The sequence below is a fragment of the Carassius carassius genome, chromosome 21 (assembly GCF_963082965.1).
Source record: "Carassius carassius chromosome 21, fCarCar2.1, whole genome shotgun sequence".
Lineage (NCBI taxonomy): Eukaryota > Metazoa > Chordata > Actinopteri > Cypriniformes > Cyprinidae > Carassius > Carassius carassius.
Window position 1 is genome coordinate 26,695,722 of NC_081775.1, and position 16,258 is coordinate 26,711,979.

General features: G+C 37.7%; 1 protein-coding gene across 3 annotated transcripts; it reads right to left on the reverse strand.

The window, feature by feature from the left end:
- Positions 1-2,087: 2,087 nt before the first annotated feature.
- Positions 2,088-16,203, reverse strand: LOC132098027 (bromodomain and PHD finger-containing protein 3-like). Of its 3 annotated transcripts, XM_059504127.1 has the most exons (14): positions 14,778-16,203; positions 14,582-14,695; positions 11,710-13,244; positions 11,137-11,293; positions 10,893-11,024; positions 9,436-9,564; positions 8,591-8,903; positions 8,118-8,393; positions 5,426-6,001; positions 4,737-4,815; positions 4,561-4,655; positions 4,387-4,475; positions 3,533-3,687; positions 2,088-3,390 (listed from the first exon to the last, which is right to left on the reverse strand). In XM_059504127.1, exons 3-14 carry the CDS (start codon positions 13,206-13,208, stop codon positions 3,207-3,209), a joined length of 3,684 nt encoding a protein of 1,227 aa, XP_059360110.1. In that variant the 5' UTR covers positions 13,209-13,244; positions 14,582-14,695; positions 14,778-16,203; the 3' UTR covers positions 2,088-3,206. The 3 variants fall into 3 exon arrangements, with proteins under 3 accessions (XP_059360110.1, XP_059360109.1, XP_059360108.1); XM_059504126.1 differs by lacking the exon at positions 14,582-14,695; XM_059504125.1 differs by having other exon boundaries at positions 14,582-16,203.
- Positions 16,204-16,258: the final 55 nt, after the last annotated feature.

Here is a 16,258-nt window from a genome sequence, read left to right on the forward strand (position 1 = left end):
ACACGACCACTTAATAGTTGTAGCTTTAATTATATTTTTATTATGTACTTTAATGACTTATAATTAGATTGTAAGTACACACTTAGTTGGCGCTTTGGGTTATGATTCAAAGTAGTATTTGGTTAAACCTATTGCCTCACAATCATATAACGAAGTGATAGGATTGTTACTGGTACCCGTTAAAAAATAGGTGCATGGCTTCATTTTCCTACAAATAGGAAGTGTTCATTTATAACAGCAATGTTTGTCTGATTTTTTACTCCTAAGTGTTATCTGCTATTTAAACAGGTGTTGGTAATCTATCATATGCAAGCCAGAGTAAGACCTGCAACTGCTTTAATTTCCCTACGACCACAAATGAAACTGATACAGTGGACATATCAGCATATTAATGTTTAACTGTTCAAATTCAAAACTGAAGCAAACATTAGAGGGCTATGTTACAGAGATACAGCGTAACAGTTTCTCTTTTGCTTAGATTTCACAACATCAAGACATCAAGAACCTCGGAACAATCTAGAAAATAAAATTAATTAATCTCACAAAGCTGAGGTCTACATTGTTTAGTAAAAAGAGGGAACGCAGTGATACTTTTTAAGTTATTGAATACTACACTAGTTATTAATAAACTAGATTGTGTATATGCTTGCTTACTATAATTTAACACTTAAAATATTGATTTGTAAATTCATCAAATTAAATGCATGACTTTGAATGAAAGTAAGGTTCGAGTTTATGGATGAACTAATAAACCGCTGATGATCATTGAGTTTGATTAACTCGTGATCTTTTCAAATTGCTAACAGAGACCTGGGAGATTAGCTCATAGGCGTGTGTGTGTGTGTGTTAACGATATAAATATTATTTTAATATGATCGGTGACATGAGCTGTTACGATAAAACACATCTGGATAGAATATGCTGACATCACCTTATGGAAAAGAAATCATACTGCACGTGTTCTTTCATCATCAGTACTGACTCACTGCTGCCCCCTACAAGTACTCAAGCGTAGACTACAAAGAAGGTGGAATATCACATTTCAGGAAAACGTGAGCATCAGTACAAGAACAAGAATTTTACAAGACAATATATTCTTAATTAAGTTACCTCACCAATGGTAAAGTGTTCCTGTAACTTAATTGGTAAAGCATTGCGTTATCAAGCGCAAGGTTGGGGGTTCGATTCCCCGCGAACACATGATAGGTAAAAATTGATAGCCTGAATGCACTGTAAGTCGCGTTGGATAAAAGCGTCTGCTAAATGCATAAATTTAATTTAAACGTTTCTAATGTTATTTAATGACCCACGTACCCCCTTACAAAATACACACGTTTGAGCAGACACATTTACCACAACACGCCATCTTTAAAAAAATATGTGTCCCCATAATATTGTGAAATGTAAGCGTTAATTAGTATACAAACGATTCTCACCTTTTTAATTTTCGCCAGATGCTGTTTGAAAACCATTAAAACAGCCTATGGGGGAAAAAATCCCGACCCCGCGCTCCTCAAAGTCGTCAGCCAACCCGATCTCATCAAATCCGCGCGTTCAAGATGATTGACAGATAGAGAGGGTTTCTGATTGGTTACTTTACAAATTGGCAAAACACGCGCGGGCGCTCTTGTAAGCGACTCTTTTGTCGATTATTCGGAATAAACAGATAGTGATATTTAATGATAGATATGTGATAAGAAAATTATGTTTACGTAAGCACACATCTGTTTTATAATTTGCTTTCTTTGTGTGGACAAATACTCTAAGATGTAAAGCAAATCATTATGAATTCATGCTATTCAAACAATTTCTATAAATATAATTACCCAAACAACAAGAAAAAATTACATCAGTGCCACCTTTACTTTACCTCAAAGTACATTTTCACTCATTTTTAGCAGAAACGTCTTGGTTAGTCAGTTTAGACTGTAATATTGCAACCAGAAAAATAGCCTACATGTATTATTAGGAAATCTAACATTCCATCAGAGCTTTACAATGTTAATTATATATGTTTAAAAATGCAACACAGGTCTAAAATCAAGAAAAATTGATCTTAATCCATCAATATATTAAGACAGCCATGGTAGAGTTTCAATAGAACATTTATTTCCCCGTATGAGAAAATACTGTTTGAGACTGGTTATTTGGTGGGTAGGTAAAATCTGCTGTTTGTACAAGCTTAAAATTTCTTAGAGGTTCCATCTTATAAACGGTGATCAAAAGCTCCACAACTTTCTACAATAAATACAAGGTTCTGTGCTTGATGGTGAAAAGGGAATAACAACAGGTGTACAACATGTCGTCATCACCATCCTTCAAACATTTCACCGTGAAACCTTAAAAAGAACTGAACCAGGATCTGAAAGAACATGTGAAGTTAGATCTCAAAAGCCTATGCAATAGTTTACCATCTTAAATAAGAGATCTTCTTTCCATCTTGAACCAATATAATTTAATTCCTTTATCTCTTTACGATCCATAAATAAATTACTTTTCTGTATCAAAAATGAGAATATATATTTAACCACAGACAACCGTGAGTTGGTACATATACAATTGTATGCCGTTAATGTACATATATATATGCACACACTCACACCATCCGCTATCAAAGACAAGCAGGATACACTACATAGGAAGTCCGTTCCTCTGAAAATCTTTTTACATGTATATACACAACCTTCATTTCTTCATTCCTCCAGGCAATTTATTTCAAAATAAACAAGAAAAAAAAAAAATTAAATTAGATACTATATGATAAAAAAAAAACATATACACAAGTGTCTTTACAATATACAAGAAGTGGTTTTTAAAACTTTAAAAAGTAAAAAGCTATCTTAAGAAAATGGCAGTGATGCATTCAAACGTTTATATTCTTTAAGTTCATTCATTTAAAACAAATTTTTCAGAAATTAATTGCTCTGAACATACCCAAACGCTAAAACTGAGTCTATGTGTGGTTTAGACTCGTCATCACCGTAAAGTGACACCTCATAAAAACAAATTATTTGTAGAAGCCACCGTACTTTCCTGTCCTGAATCTGAAATGACTGAGAGGGTTGTGTCATGAACACATGGATAAACTAAACTGAACTGAATGATCAGGGGTCTAGTACCTGGTGCACTAACCAAATGGCTCTCAGCCCTCCTTAGAAAGCCCATGTGAGTGGTACGTTAGGACAGATGTGGTTGGCGTTTCTGTTCTACATGTAGTTGGAGCCGACAAAACCATGATCTCCTCGAACTCGGCTCAAGTGGATTATAGCTCGGTCATAGGCCACCTGCACGGACTTCCGGATACTGGTTTTCTTGCCCTCCATCATACGCAGTTTATCAGCCGTGTCATCAACGCCAAGAGGGATCACTTTATCTCGTGGCAGCCACTGCCTACAGAAACATACGCAAGAACAGAAAACTCAGTGACAGTTCCTTCTGAAACCAGTAAAGCCAGCAGATACCATCAATGGATATCTGAAAATGCCAAAGTCTGGAGGATAAAGCTGAAGTAAATCCCCAGTGTTGTGCTCACCAGGTGCGTTTGTTGTCAAAGAAGAGAACCAGGAAGAGTTTCTCGCCGGCTTCTTCTTGTCTCTGTTCACCAAGGCGCAGCACGTCAAGCGGAGGCACAGGGATGGGAACTCCATTATGCAGAAGACCCTCCTGAGGCATGTCTGGATCTATGATCTACAACATAAGAGCAATTCAAACCATTCCTTTAAAATTTGAATGTCAGTGGTTTGCTTTAACACTGCTCACAAGCCCAAAAAACAGGCTATTTGGTGAAAAAAAAATAGGGTATATGGGAAGTTGTGAATGAGAGATTTGTAATGGTGTCCGAAAACAAAATGTGTCATAGAAGAGAAGCAAATTTTAAATAACATTTTGAAATAACATAACAGGGTTTTTCCAAACTGGGATTTGTGAGTCAACAAAGGTGGTAATATTTGAGTAATAAATATTAAAAGGATTTCATTCAATAAAATAAAAATTCAAAACATAATAAACAATCAATAATAAATCACTTAAGGGTTTGTTGATGGAACTGCAGTGAGTTAATAAAATGCTAATTAATTAATTCCTAAAAAAAAAAACAAATAATAAAAAAGGTGGAAAAAAAAAAGTTTACTAGTGAAGCAAGTTGATGAAGTTAATAATTAGACCATAAAAATTATATATGTAAAATATTATATTTTATTTAAACAAAAACAAATCAAAATATAATAAATAATAGGAATCAAAATAAAACACCTATGAAAAAAAAATTTGAATGACAACTCTGAAATATTAACTTCTCAGAGGTGTTTTAGGTCAAAGGGGCTTGACTGAATAATTGAACCAACATGTTGTATTCATGTAATATGAATGTAGAGCGCCCTCTCTCACCAGAGCAGGGTAGGACGGATATCCTCTGCTTTTGGCCCACACCAAATCCAGAGGTTCAGGTTCAGGCACATCACCATTTGACAGAACATCTGCATAGAACAAGGATTGTAATATCCACTTTTTTTTTTTTTTTTTTACAAATATACTGACATTTCATAGGGATTCATTTCTTACCAGTCCCAGTGTAGTCAGAGTCTCCGTTAACAGTTTCTAAAAAAGGGACTTTGGACAAAGCAGGTTTCCCTCTGCTCTTTTTAAGGGGCGAGACACTGAAAGCAAAGAAATGATCAGTTAACTGCACGTCAGCTATATGATGCAGAGAGGTTTCAGGTTTTAGTTTTTCCTCTTACAGTTCTCTGAGAGTCGGAGATGAGCTGCATTCTGAGTCAGAGCCGCCATCTTTGTGCTTTCTGAATCCGTTGGTGAGAGCTAAATAAAAAAATAGAGAAAGGGGTGTTTGAGAAAGGTTTCATTACTATAAAGTATTATCCATACCACAATTTCAGTTCGTCATGAAAAAAGAAACAAGATTGTGCATGCTTTCTAAAATGTAAATAAACAAAATGAAATGTTATCCCTCCAAGGTCTCCTCCCATTTATGGAAACTGATACAAAAGTGAGTTTATACTGGTTATGATCTTACAACCATAAGCACATTTACATTTTGTTTAAGGCATATAAAAACCTGCACGGGTGACAGCAGTTATTTACAAGTAAATAAGACAGGGTTACACTTAGACGCTTGATGGTTAAACATTAGAAAATGAAGAAATGATAACAAATATTATATTAGTATTGTAATTTTACAGCTGGAAAGTAAAACATTTATTATTTTTCCTAAATACTTGTAGAATATACTTGTATGATAGCAATATTTCCTATTTTGTTTAATATTTTGAAGCAATAATAAAAATTATTATTTTACATAAATGATATTGTGCAAATCTGGAACCTTCACCAAAACATTTTCAACCAAAATCATGGTGCCCAATCACAAAATCATTTCAAATGCATCATGTAAAGCAGTTGTTTTCTTCACCAGGCTCTAGAGTGAGTCGAGGGGGTGTTCTCTCACGCTCTGGACTGCAGCTGTGGCTTCTTGCTCTCTGTTTTCCCGGGGTTGATATGGGCGGAGGTGTTGAAGGTTTTGGCTGGGCTGAGGTTTCAGTCTTGACGGTGGCGGTGCAGTTGGGTGTGCATGCAGGGTCTGGGTCAGTGCTGATGGCCTCCTCCCTGCTTCCGTTCTGCATCTGATTGTCTCTCTCACGCTGGAGCTTTGCTCCATTTTTTGCTTTTCTGAAAAGGACGGACGTCCGCCGGCCGACCCCTCCTGTGGCAGGCCGGGTCGGTGACTCTGTGGTGGAGAAGCCATTGATTAGTTTGTTCTCGGGCGAGCAGTCCTCAGGTTTGGTGCAGCTGTTCACAGGTGTGGTGTCTGAATAGGCCTCTTGGCTCTCAATGTTGAGTTTGAGGCGCTTAGGTGTGCATGGGGATGTCCTGGGGTCGGATGTCATGGGTCGGAGGGTTGGCGGTTCTTGGTGGGTGTCTGCTGGTGGAGGGGACAAAGCCAGGCCTGTGGGTTCCAGCATGGGTGGGGGGGTTGATTTACAGTCATCTAGATGAAGAAGAACAACCAGATGTAAAATAAATAAAAAAATACAATCTTGAATCAGACTGGCATTGCTGAATGAGAAATCAAACATTTTGCTGAAGGGATGATTTTGGTTCTGATTCCACTTTACAGTTTCTAACTACACATTAGTAAAGTTAATTATAAGTTAGACATGATGAAAGTAACAACTTGTGAACTTTGAGTGAAGGCCAGTTCGCACCAAGGATGGTAACTATAACAATAATGAAAAAGTAATAGTTAATTCTAAATTTAAAAGAAAAGCACACCACAACTATATGTTTCCTTCCAAAGATGCTATTTTAATTTAAGCTTAAAACTGGAACATTGCATAAAACATTTTGCGAATCAAGCACCGCTTCCATTCTACGATCCAAAGAGAACAAAATCATCACTTCCTGATAAACTGGCACTAAATATCACTAAGAAAAGTAGGAGAAGACATTGAATATAATAATTTTCATATGATAAATTACTTGTGCCTCAAACCGAGCAGACAAATCCATAAATGCCGTCATTGCTGTCAGAAGTGGACACCTGCTGTTTGGGAATGCAGTTGTATAATTCAGGCATTTCAGAACGAGCAACAAAACATTTCGAATGCCGTGCAATGCGATCACTCCGCTGGTTAGTCAAGTTATCCCATCCCATTGTGCAAAGTCACATGACTTTTGATGCACATGGTGGAATTTATTCAGTAAGTTTCAATAGTAGTTAATGCAAAAACATTTTATCGGAAAAAAAGTTCATCCAACTCAATTGTGCGTATAAGTTTTATGTAAATTTTTAGAATTTATGACCATCTTGGCATTTCCATTCAGCAGGTTTTTTATGCGATATACCAAAATGTGCATAAAAATAGGTGGACGGAAACAGCTAATAATACCACAGTGGAACTACATCTTTGGAATCCCTCTCAAAATGATTTTTTCCCTCCAGCTGTTAAACAAACACACTGACAGCCAATCAGACTTGCATCTTGCTATAAGAGCTTAAGCATTTAAAGTAGCAGATGACAAAACTGCAGTCTGTACTTATAATAAACAAAGTAATCATGCATAGGTGTGGATGGGAATATAGTTGTACTACTGTAATGTAGATTTTGATCTGAACAGGCCTTATGTCAAGAACAGTTTAGAGCAAGTAAACAATTCACTAGTACAAGACTAGTTTCGGACTATTTTTGATCAATTTATAAAAGTAGAGATGTAACCAAAGTAATGTGTGATACTACTGCATGTGTGACTGGAGTGAATTCTGTTTCTCCAAAGTATCCAGATATGATTTTTTTTTTTTTTTTGTATTAAACATTACAAATTCAATTTTTTTAAGTGCCCCTATAATGGATTTTTGAAAATTACCTTTCATGCAGTGTGTAACAGCTCTAAGTGAATGAAAACATCCTGCAACGTTTTAAATCTGAGATTACACCATGTTTAAAGTTATTGTCTCTCAAAAGAAAGAGTCGACTCTAAATCATTGAAACGAGTTGTTTTTAAAACAAATCCCAAGCCGTTTCATGTTGACATCAACATGAAACATTAGTATATTACCCGCCCACTTGCTGCACATGCAAACCCGGAAAACTTGAAAACTTGGTCTGAATGAAAATGCTAATTCATTCTTTGCCACTAGATGCGCTTTTGGAGTGGTAAAAATATTGGTTTCCCCAGTAACGCTGTACACAAAGCAGAACTGCGCTCACAAACACTGCTTTATTAGGCATTACAGCCATGATAAATTCGAAATGAGACCAATCGAACCAATCATCGCAGATTAGCACCACGCGAAGGAAGGGTTTGGAAAAATGAATTGTTGAGCGAATCGTTTGGGAGACCTTGCATGCATTTCAAACTGTTGTTGTGGACCCCAAAACCAAAATATGAACCTTTAATTAGTCATAATAGGGGCACTTTAAACGAAACACATGCATTGATTAATTGCTTACAATTGGATCAATAACATGCATTTACAAATTGTTGAAAAAACATGTTTCTAGTATAAAAAGAATTAAAAAATGATCTGGAATTCTGGAACATTAACTTAAAAAATGGAATTCTGAACACCTGGTTCTTGTTCCCCAATCATAGTCAAATCTCACCTTTATCTGATGATGACGACAGGTTATGTTCACCATCCATCTTGTCTTCATCCTCCTCCTCGTCTTCTTCTTTGAGGTCTCCATTGAGCATGTGTGAGTTCCGCGACTGCTGCTTATAGCGAATGTTGTTGATTTCTCGGCGGAGCAGGCGTATACGGCGTGTGCGTGCACCACTCGAGCGCATGGACGTCACCACATCTAATTTATCTAGCAGCTCCCTCAACTGGTTTTCCGTCGTCATGTGCAATCGATTATCAGGGTCTAGCAGCGTGTCGACTACACAAACAAAACCAACCATTAATAACAAAGAACAAAAGGTAAACTTAATGCAACTGCATTCTTGGAAAAATTAAGCTCAATTATGTCATGTTACAATAAAAGTCAAGGAATCCCGCCTAATTGAAGGCAATTTACCACTGCCAACAAGTTACTGCTGGTCTTTAGTTTTATATGGTTTCTTGTTAACTACTCACCATCTTCCAAAGTGCAGCGGTAGTAGTCATTTTTATGTGGTGATTCTGCCAGGTGCATGCCCGTGTCCAGGTTGAAGCCTGTGTTTTGGGCTTGTCTCTGAGCGTGCCTCAGGATAGCGCCCCCTAGGTCCCTCAGGCGTATTGCAGCTTGGTAAAACACAGTGTCTTTAGCATTATAAAGCAGGCAGTTATTGATCATGAGGTTGAAATCAGCCTCAAGGTCAGTGACGGAGCGATATTTGTGAGCCTCCAATTTGGATTTTATGGTGGAGAAGTCCATGGGGTGCATGATAAACTCCAGGTAATCTGGGACCTGAGAACCCAAGAGCACAGCTTCTGTGAAACTGAAACTTCAATATGAAGATATTAGAATTTTAATAAAAGAATAGATTTGCGTTTTATAAAGCTTAATGCATCAATTCATTTTTAAAGCTGTTTTATTGGCCAATATACAAAAAACCACCTGTGCCACATATTAATCGATCATGACTTGACAAATTTACATTACTGTTCAAATGTTTGTACATTTCAAATAAGTGCTGTTCTTTTGGACTTTCTATTCATCACATAATCCTGAAAATATATTAAGTTTTCCACATAAATATTAAGCAGCACAACCGTTTTCAACATGAATAATAAGAAATGTTATTTAAGCAGCAAATCAGCATATTAGAATGATTTCTAAATGTGCCAGAGACTGGAATAACAGCTACTGTAATATTTCACAATATTACAGTTTATACTATATTTTTGACCAAATAAAGGCAGTCTTTGTGAATATATAAGAGACTTTTTTCGCAAGTTTTGAACAGTAGTGTATATGAATGTACATAAAATAGACACACCTCTTTCAAGTTGACAGGCTTTGCAAATATTTTTGCAGTATCTTTCTCCTGAAGCTGTTCTAAAGTGGATCGCAGCAGTACCAGGACCGGAGTTAACTGATGCTCAGTCACAGCTTGCTGAATCTTTACCTACAGAAGCAACACATGGTTATATAGTGAGATGCCTGAAATTCTTATATGGTCAAGGTGACAGAAGTCAGCAGATGTAATCAAAAAAAAAATAAAGTAATGGGTCCTATTTCTTCATGAAAATTACAGTTCTGTGGCTTTTAGTCCATGTCTGTGAGCTTTAAGGTCATCAATATGTAGTTCTAAATGTTGACAAAACTAAAATTGAGCAAATTTCAATTTATTGCAAATCCTTTTTAAATTCTTAATATTCCAGAAAACTTGGACAAAAATGCATGCATATACATTTCTGTCCAATGAAAAGTTCCTTTGAATGTGAACATTCCCTTCCCCTAAATTATATTGATATTACAACAGCAAGTAGCAAATTACAGTTTGTCAGTATGTTCAGTTGCACTAATGCTCATACATTATTTCCTTTCCAAACCACCAATTAGTTGCAAAGGAAGTGGCAGAAACGTATTCACGTTAAAAATGTGCCTTCAGAACTTTCATTCATAGTATAAGATGTCACATGTGGTTTTGCCGCGCTGAAAAAAGCACACAAGCCAAATCTCAAGAAGTCCAAATTCACATGCAATATTTGCCAAATCAAGTCATAGCCTAACTCCTATGCTTGCTTTATACTGCAGCATAACGGTAACAGCAGGCTTGTGCTGTACTTTCACAATGACAGAATTTCTGCTGCTCAACAGTTTCGGCTCTAAACAGAATTTTTTTTTTTGTATTATATACCAAATTGAGTACTCTCTTTGATAATAGCTATAAATTATAAAATGATTATTGGGAGCAAGCAATTGAAAAGCAGTTTTCAAAACCAATTGAGAGTTAGCACAAACCTGATCCTCACAAATTCTAATTTTCATGAGGAGGGGCATAATATTTACACATAAATGGTAATTTACATTAAACAAATTGTATTAATTAACTGCATATTCGTATGGATTTAGTAAGATTTATTAAAAACAACATGTTTGTGCTGCTTTCACCAAGCCAGACAGGCATCTTTTTTAAATTCAATTGTTTACTTCAGTGCTTTATATTGCTTCATAAAAGCCTATATGGCATTGATCTTGTTCAATTGATAGCTTAATGGTGCATTTTCAATTCAGCTCGCTACATGGGGCAAAAATAGGCTCGGCACATGTTTTATGCTGGAGGCTGTAAATATGAATCCAGAAATAACTACATCCTGCTTATAATGTCAAACAGACCTTAAAAACATGACTCTGGTTTGACTTGAGTCTATATTTCTGGTTCCAGATAACTTCATTGTCTTTATTATGCAAGAATACACAGTTATTATATGTAACATTTCAGGATGTTACCTGATCTCTCTTCAGTTTCTCTCTCTTGCGAATAAGCTCGATCAGGAGTCGTGCTCGCTCCAGATCGTGACGAAGCTTCTGCCAGTATTTCAGCTCTTCTCTCACAGCATTCAGCTTTTCATCTGGCTCCACCTACACACAGTTTATAACATTCAATAACATGCATGCACAATGCATGATATTGTAGTTGTGCATCAGGGGTGTGGCTTATGTATACAAAATTTAATTATGCATAAACACTGACCTGTTCTACACTTCTCTGACCCTGCAGATGTGAATGTAAACGACGAATGAGAGGCACTCCGTTGCGTGACTGACGCTTAAGCAACCAATAGTTGTGAAGTCTCTGCATGAACTGATTCTTCTTCTGTATGATCACATCTTTAGAAATTTTGTTCAATCTGTAAAAAAGACAGAAAAAAGAAAGCTCTTTTATTTGTTATAAAATATTGTTTAATACTTCAAATATTTATATATATATATATATATATATATATATTTGTGTGTGTATGTATATTTATTTTTGATTACAGCTTACAACTGAGGAATATATAAAATTGTTACTTTTAATGCAATCGATTTATATATATATATATATATAAATACATACACAGACACAAGACAATTACATGCATATTATATATACACTATTATTATAGCTTACAAATGAGGAATACAATAAATATAATTGTTTAATTACATTGAAATTAAATAAATATAATTGTAACAAAATATATAAAATTACATTTGTAATATATAATTTATCTTTTTAAAGAAACAAGTTAAATATATATAATATGATATACTTTATGATTACCTGTGAGTAGGTATTTCTGGGACAGTGATCAAAGGCGTTGTGACTTTCTTTGACACCTCTTCTTTCATTCCTTTCTTCTGCTGCTGCTTAGAATCCAGTTTATTGCTTCGTTTCTGCTTCTTAAGCTGTGGCGTTTGTGTGTAGGCACTGCGACCCCTGTTAGCCCGACACCCCAAAACTCTCCCCCCAGTCTCTTCATCATCCGACCCGTCCTTCGCAGGCGGAGAGTGCGCCTCACAAAATGCAGTCTTTTTCACTGAAAACGTAGTCCCATTCACAGTAGTCTCTCTGACCGGCTCTATTTTCATAAAGAGTCCTGCTCTCTGCGCACAGGTTACATGGAAAGCCGTGTAACAGTTGGCCTTGTGGCACTGAATGGATGCTCCGCAACCTTTCTGCTTGCACAGGTAACATGTTAGCTTCCACCTAGCAGGTGGAATGTTGTCTACGCCCTCGATGGGCTCAAGGAAAACTGTGTTGGCGAAACACACCTCCGGGATCCAAATAGCACAGACCACATGTGCCCATCGCCCGTCGCTGGTCTGTTTAAACGCTCCGCCCCGATTTGGGCAAAGCACGCAGTCCACGGGGTGAGAGGGCGACTGCAGGCAACAGCGGCAGAGCCACTGGCCCTCAGGGATGTAGGGAACGCCGTAACACTCCTGGTGCACCGCCAGGTTGCAGATGTCACAAAACAGGATGACGTTACTGTTGAGACATTCATCGTCGAGGCAGACGCAACAGAAGGCGTCTTCGTCAATGATACTCTGTGAGGGCGCTTGGCTTCGCAACTCTAAGAACGACTCCTTTTCTAGGCGATCTATAAGGATTTCGAAAGTGTCGGGTGACACTTGCGGATGGCTTTCCAACGCTCGTCTTTCGTTTACCAGCTCCAACCAGGCCACGTCCTCCTCGTCCATGTCATACTCTGCATCCGTTTCCATCTCTTCACCGGACTTCTCAATGTAACGGTAATATGCAGAAGGGCGAGGAGGCGCCTCGACTGGTTCATAAGACTCTTGTTCTCTGAAAGTGGGTTTGGGTAAGGTGCCATGGTGGCTGTTCACGCTTGAATTCATCTGAGACTGTCCACAGTTGGAGCTGTGGTTCTGTGATGAAGACGATGACAACTGCTTCACGTCTTTCTTTTTCCCCTTATGGGCTCCCGATCGTCGCGGGGAGCTGACAGCGGTGGTCGCCGATGACTGCTCGCTGTTCTCTTTGTTGCTATTGCACTCAGCAATGTCCTGAGCTGTCATTTCATCTTCAGTGATCACCATCAAGGGGTCGAAGATGCTGATCCGATGCAGTCTTCCATCCAGATCCACCTCCACAATCTTCTGAGCCTGGGCGTACGTTAGGGTTTCTCTGGTGGGTGAAACCTTCAGCCGGTAGGGAGAGAGCGAGCGTGGCTGTGACGCCCCTCTACCAGCTGTACCTGTGTCCGCGGCATCACTTTGGGCCCCGGGCAGGCCTCCCCTCCGTCGTGGTTTTCTCATGGGGACTCACACCACGCTGCCCCTTTGTACCTTGACCTGAGTGGACAAAAGAGAAAAAGAACAAGCATAAGATTCCGAATTGATTTAGAAAACACAAAGATACCAATGTGCAACTGTCCTTTCATTTTCTTGCCAAATAGTCAACACTAAGAAGTTTTCACATCACCCATGGTCGACTGAGTCATGTATCTGTAAATACTGTGTACAATCTCATTTCCTGGAAGTGGTCACAACCCGCATCATGACATGCTGGCAATCTTTTTACTTTTTTTTTATTTTTATTTTATATGTATGGCTTTATACAACATTGTAGTGTTTTGTATAAATGCAAAAAAAATAAGCATATATATTAAAAACAAATAAAAAATAAAAAGGCTATTAGGTATTGTATTATGTGTTAAATGTAATTTCGATTAATTTGCAGATTGACCCCTTTCGGAATTTTATTACACGACCTTTATAATTTTGCTTATTCTATTGTTTGCACAACTTAAAAATAATAAATTATGACGTCTATTTTAATTATGCTAATATGCATTATGTTAGATATTAGAAAATGATACAAAAATTTCATTTACATAATAGAATACATTTACAAATTAAAATCAACATTACAAAATAATTGTGGCCAACTGTTAAACTAAGCAATACTGCAGTTTTGTATAAATGTAAAAAAGTAGCTTAAAGGCTACTTGGCCGTGTAATATAATAATATTATAATTATTAAGTATAATAATAAGTATAAAATCGAATATGAAATTGTATTGGCATGTAAATGTAGACATTGCTAGTTAAGTTAATAACGAACATTCGATTATACAAATTCATTTGAAGGATTAAGTTCTGGACGGTCGCCAATTTACAGTGTTTTTATTTTCGCTGTCCAATGGGCGGGACTTTTGATCTCAACGCCTCTAGCAGTTCGACCTCTTACGGTCAACGCTAAAACCACTTTTAAATCGTAATACAGTGTCACACCGAAGTAATACATTCGTATCAACTACCTTAAACATTTCAGGAGGCATATTGCAAAACTTAAAGTGGAGTTTTGAGGAATTTGTCACTGAAGTGAGACGACCACTAGAGGCTGAGAAGTTTATCAACCTCTCATACTTGGACAACCAATCACAACCGTCCACCCTCTCCGTCCAGCCAATCGGCGGCGATAAAAAGTATCACACAAGGATAATAGTTAGGTTGCGCGTCCTCGATTCTAGAACGAAACGTCAGCCATATTTACAGTCCAACAGAACTTCAGATTCACCCAAGTTTCCCGAAAACCCCCTTACACTAAAATAAACAATGACAACACCGTTACCGCTTTTGATCATAAAACTGCTGTTCTCAGACGGTGTTCATAAGAATATGCTTACCGGTAAACTCTGAAGAGATCGAAACGCCGAGGCTGCTAAAGCTGGCGGGCTAGTTAGCCGCTCTAGCCCGGGTAACCAGCACAGAAACCCCGCGTGCGGTATCCAAACAACCAGCTGAGCAAAGCGACCGTTGACATTGATCCCAAAACTTCAACTGGGGTCAAACATAATACACATTCAAAACCCGAAAATTTACCGTATTTTCCAACCACGACTTCCGTGGAGAGGCAGATGCTTTTTTGCGAAGGCAGTTTAAGCTGGTGGCTTGGCCGAAAAGCCGGTAAAAATTCGCCGATAAAATGTCTCCCGTCTCTCAGTCTTCCATAGTTTCCTCCAGGAAATCTCTTCTGCGCATTCATGAATATGGATTCATGTCCAGTATTTTAACTTATCGTCGAGGCTGAGTTAGATTTAGACGGGAGAAGCAAAGCTAGCTGGCTATTTTCAGCTTCGACTACTACAACCGTCGCTGCCTGCCTGGATAGTTAGCAGCTCGCCAGAAACAGAGGCAGAGCGGAGCTCTCAGTCGAGATGGTAAGAACACGCCCCTTCAGAAAAGCAGGCCATCTACTCTCTCAGCTGAACGACTAATTTAATAAAGCGTTACGCTAATGTTTATTTAACTCCTTTTAAGTTTATGCCACTTTAATGTGTTTAGATACCAGTGTGCTTCCCACACAGTTCATGCTGTGGTCAGAGTTCATCACGACCTGTGTCAGATAATGCATTCAGCTCGACTGGTTGGAGAGGTGCAGACATTAGGCCAGTGAGCGAAGAAGAGGAGCTGCATATTACTAGATAAACGAAACATTAACATTTATGTCAGCAAATATGATCACAAACTCATCCAAGGTGGACGAACACAGTTTGCATGAGAGGAAATAACATTTTCTGTAGGCTATTCGAGACATGGTATATTGGTACAGTTGAGTTAAGGCATACATTATTACATACAAGAAACAAAATACTGTACTAAAGCCAAAGAGAACAGTAAAATGTGAAAAATAAGTCAGATCCTGGAAATCTCACACCAATGTTCTACTCAAAACCTTGCTGGTGCCATTTGTCATGGACCATAAATCACTTCCACAAGCGAAACATCCTGTCACACCTTTCAAAGGATTTGAAGGTAACAAACACAAGTCTTAAAGTCAACATGAAATTAGAATGGACCATTTGTACTTTCTGAATACACATTCTTCGTCTTGTGAAAAAAAATTGTTTTGCATGTTACTCCCAAAAAAGAAATGTTTTTTCTCTGTAATCATTCAGTAAAATGTAATAATTTCCCCTAACACACCATTTCTAAATCCCTCCCCTTTAACTATCTGGCTTCATTTTGCTATGTAATTTTAACACCCACTTCACTAAAAGTCCCACTTGGATAAAGGTCCTTACAGAAAAGCAGACACCGCCAGAATTTTTTTTCTAGGAGCATACCTAGCTTCACACAGAAATATGGCAGATTAAAATGGGTTACCATTGCCAGATAAACAAGTCACTTTATATAAACAAGTCACAATACCAAGGCTTATTTCTTTAAGTGTTAAACCGAAGTCAGTAACAGTGTCCGTTATGCATCCCCATCAATTCATTATACTTTTGTATGTACGTATATATATATATATATATATATACACACACATATACATATATACACATACACACACTCTACCA

Coding starts and splice junctions, on each gene's coding strand:
- LOC132098027 (XM_059504126.1), bottom strand. CDS start 13,208: ATGAGAAAACCACGACGGAGGGGAGGCCTGCCCGGGGCCCAAAGTGAT. Junction 11,025..11,136: donor GTCAGAGAAGTGTAGAACAG/GTCAGTGTTTAT, acceptor AACTGTGTGTAG/GTGGAGCCAGATGAAAAGCT. Junction 6,002..8,117: donor GTCGTCATCATCAGATAAAG/GTGAGATTTGAC, acceptor TTCTTCATCTAG/ATGACTGTAAATCAACCCCC.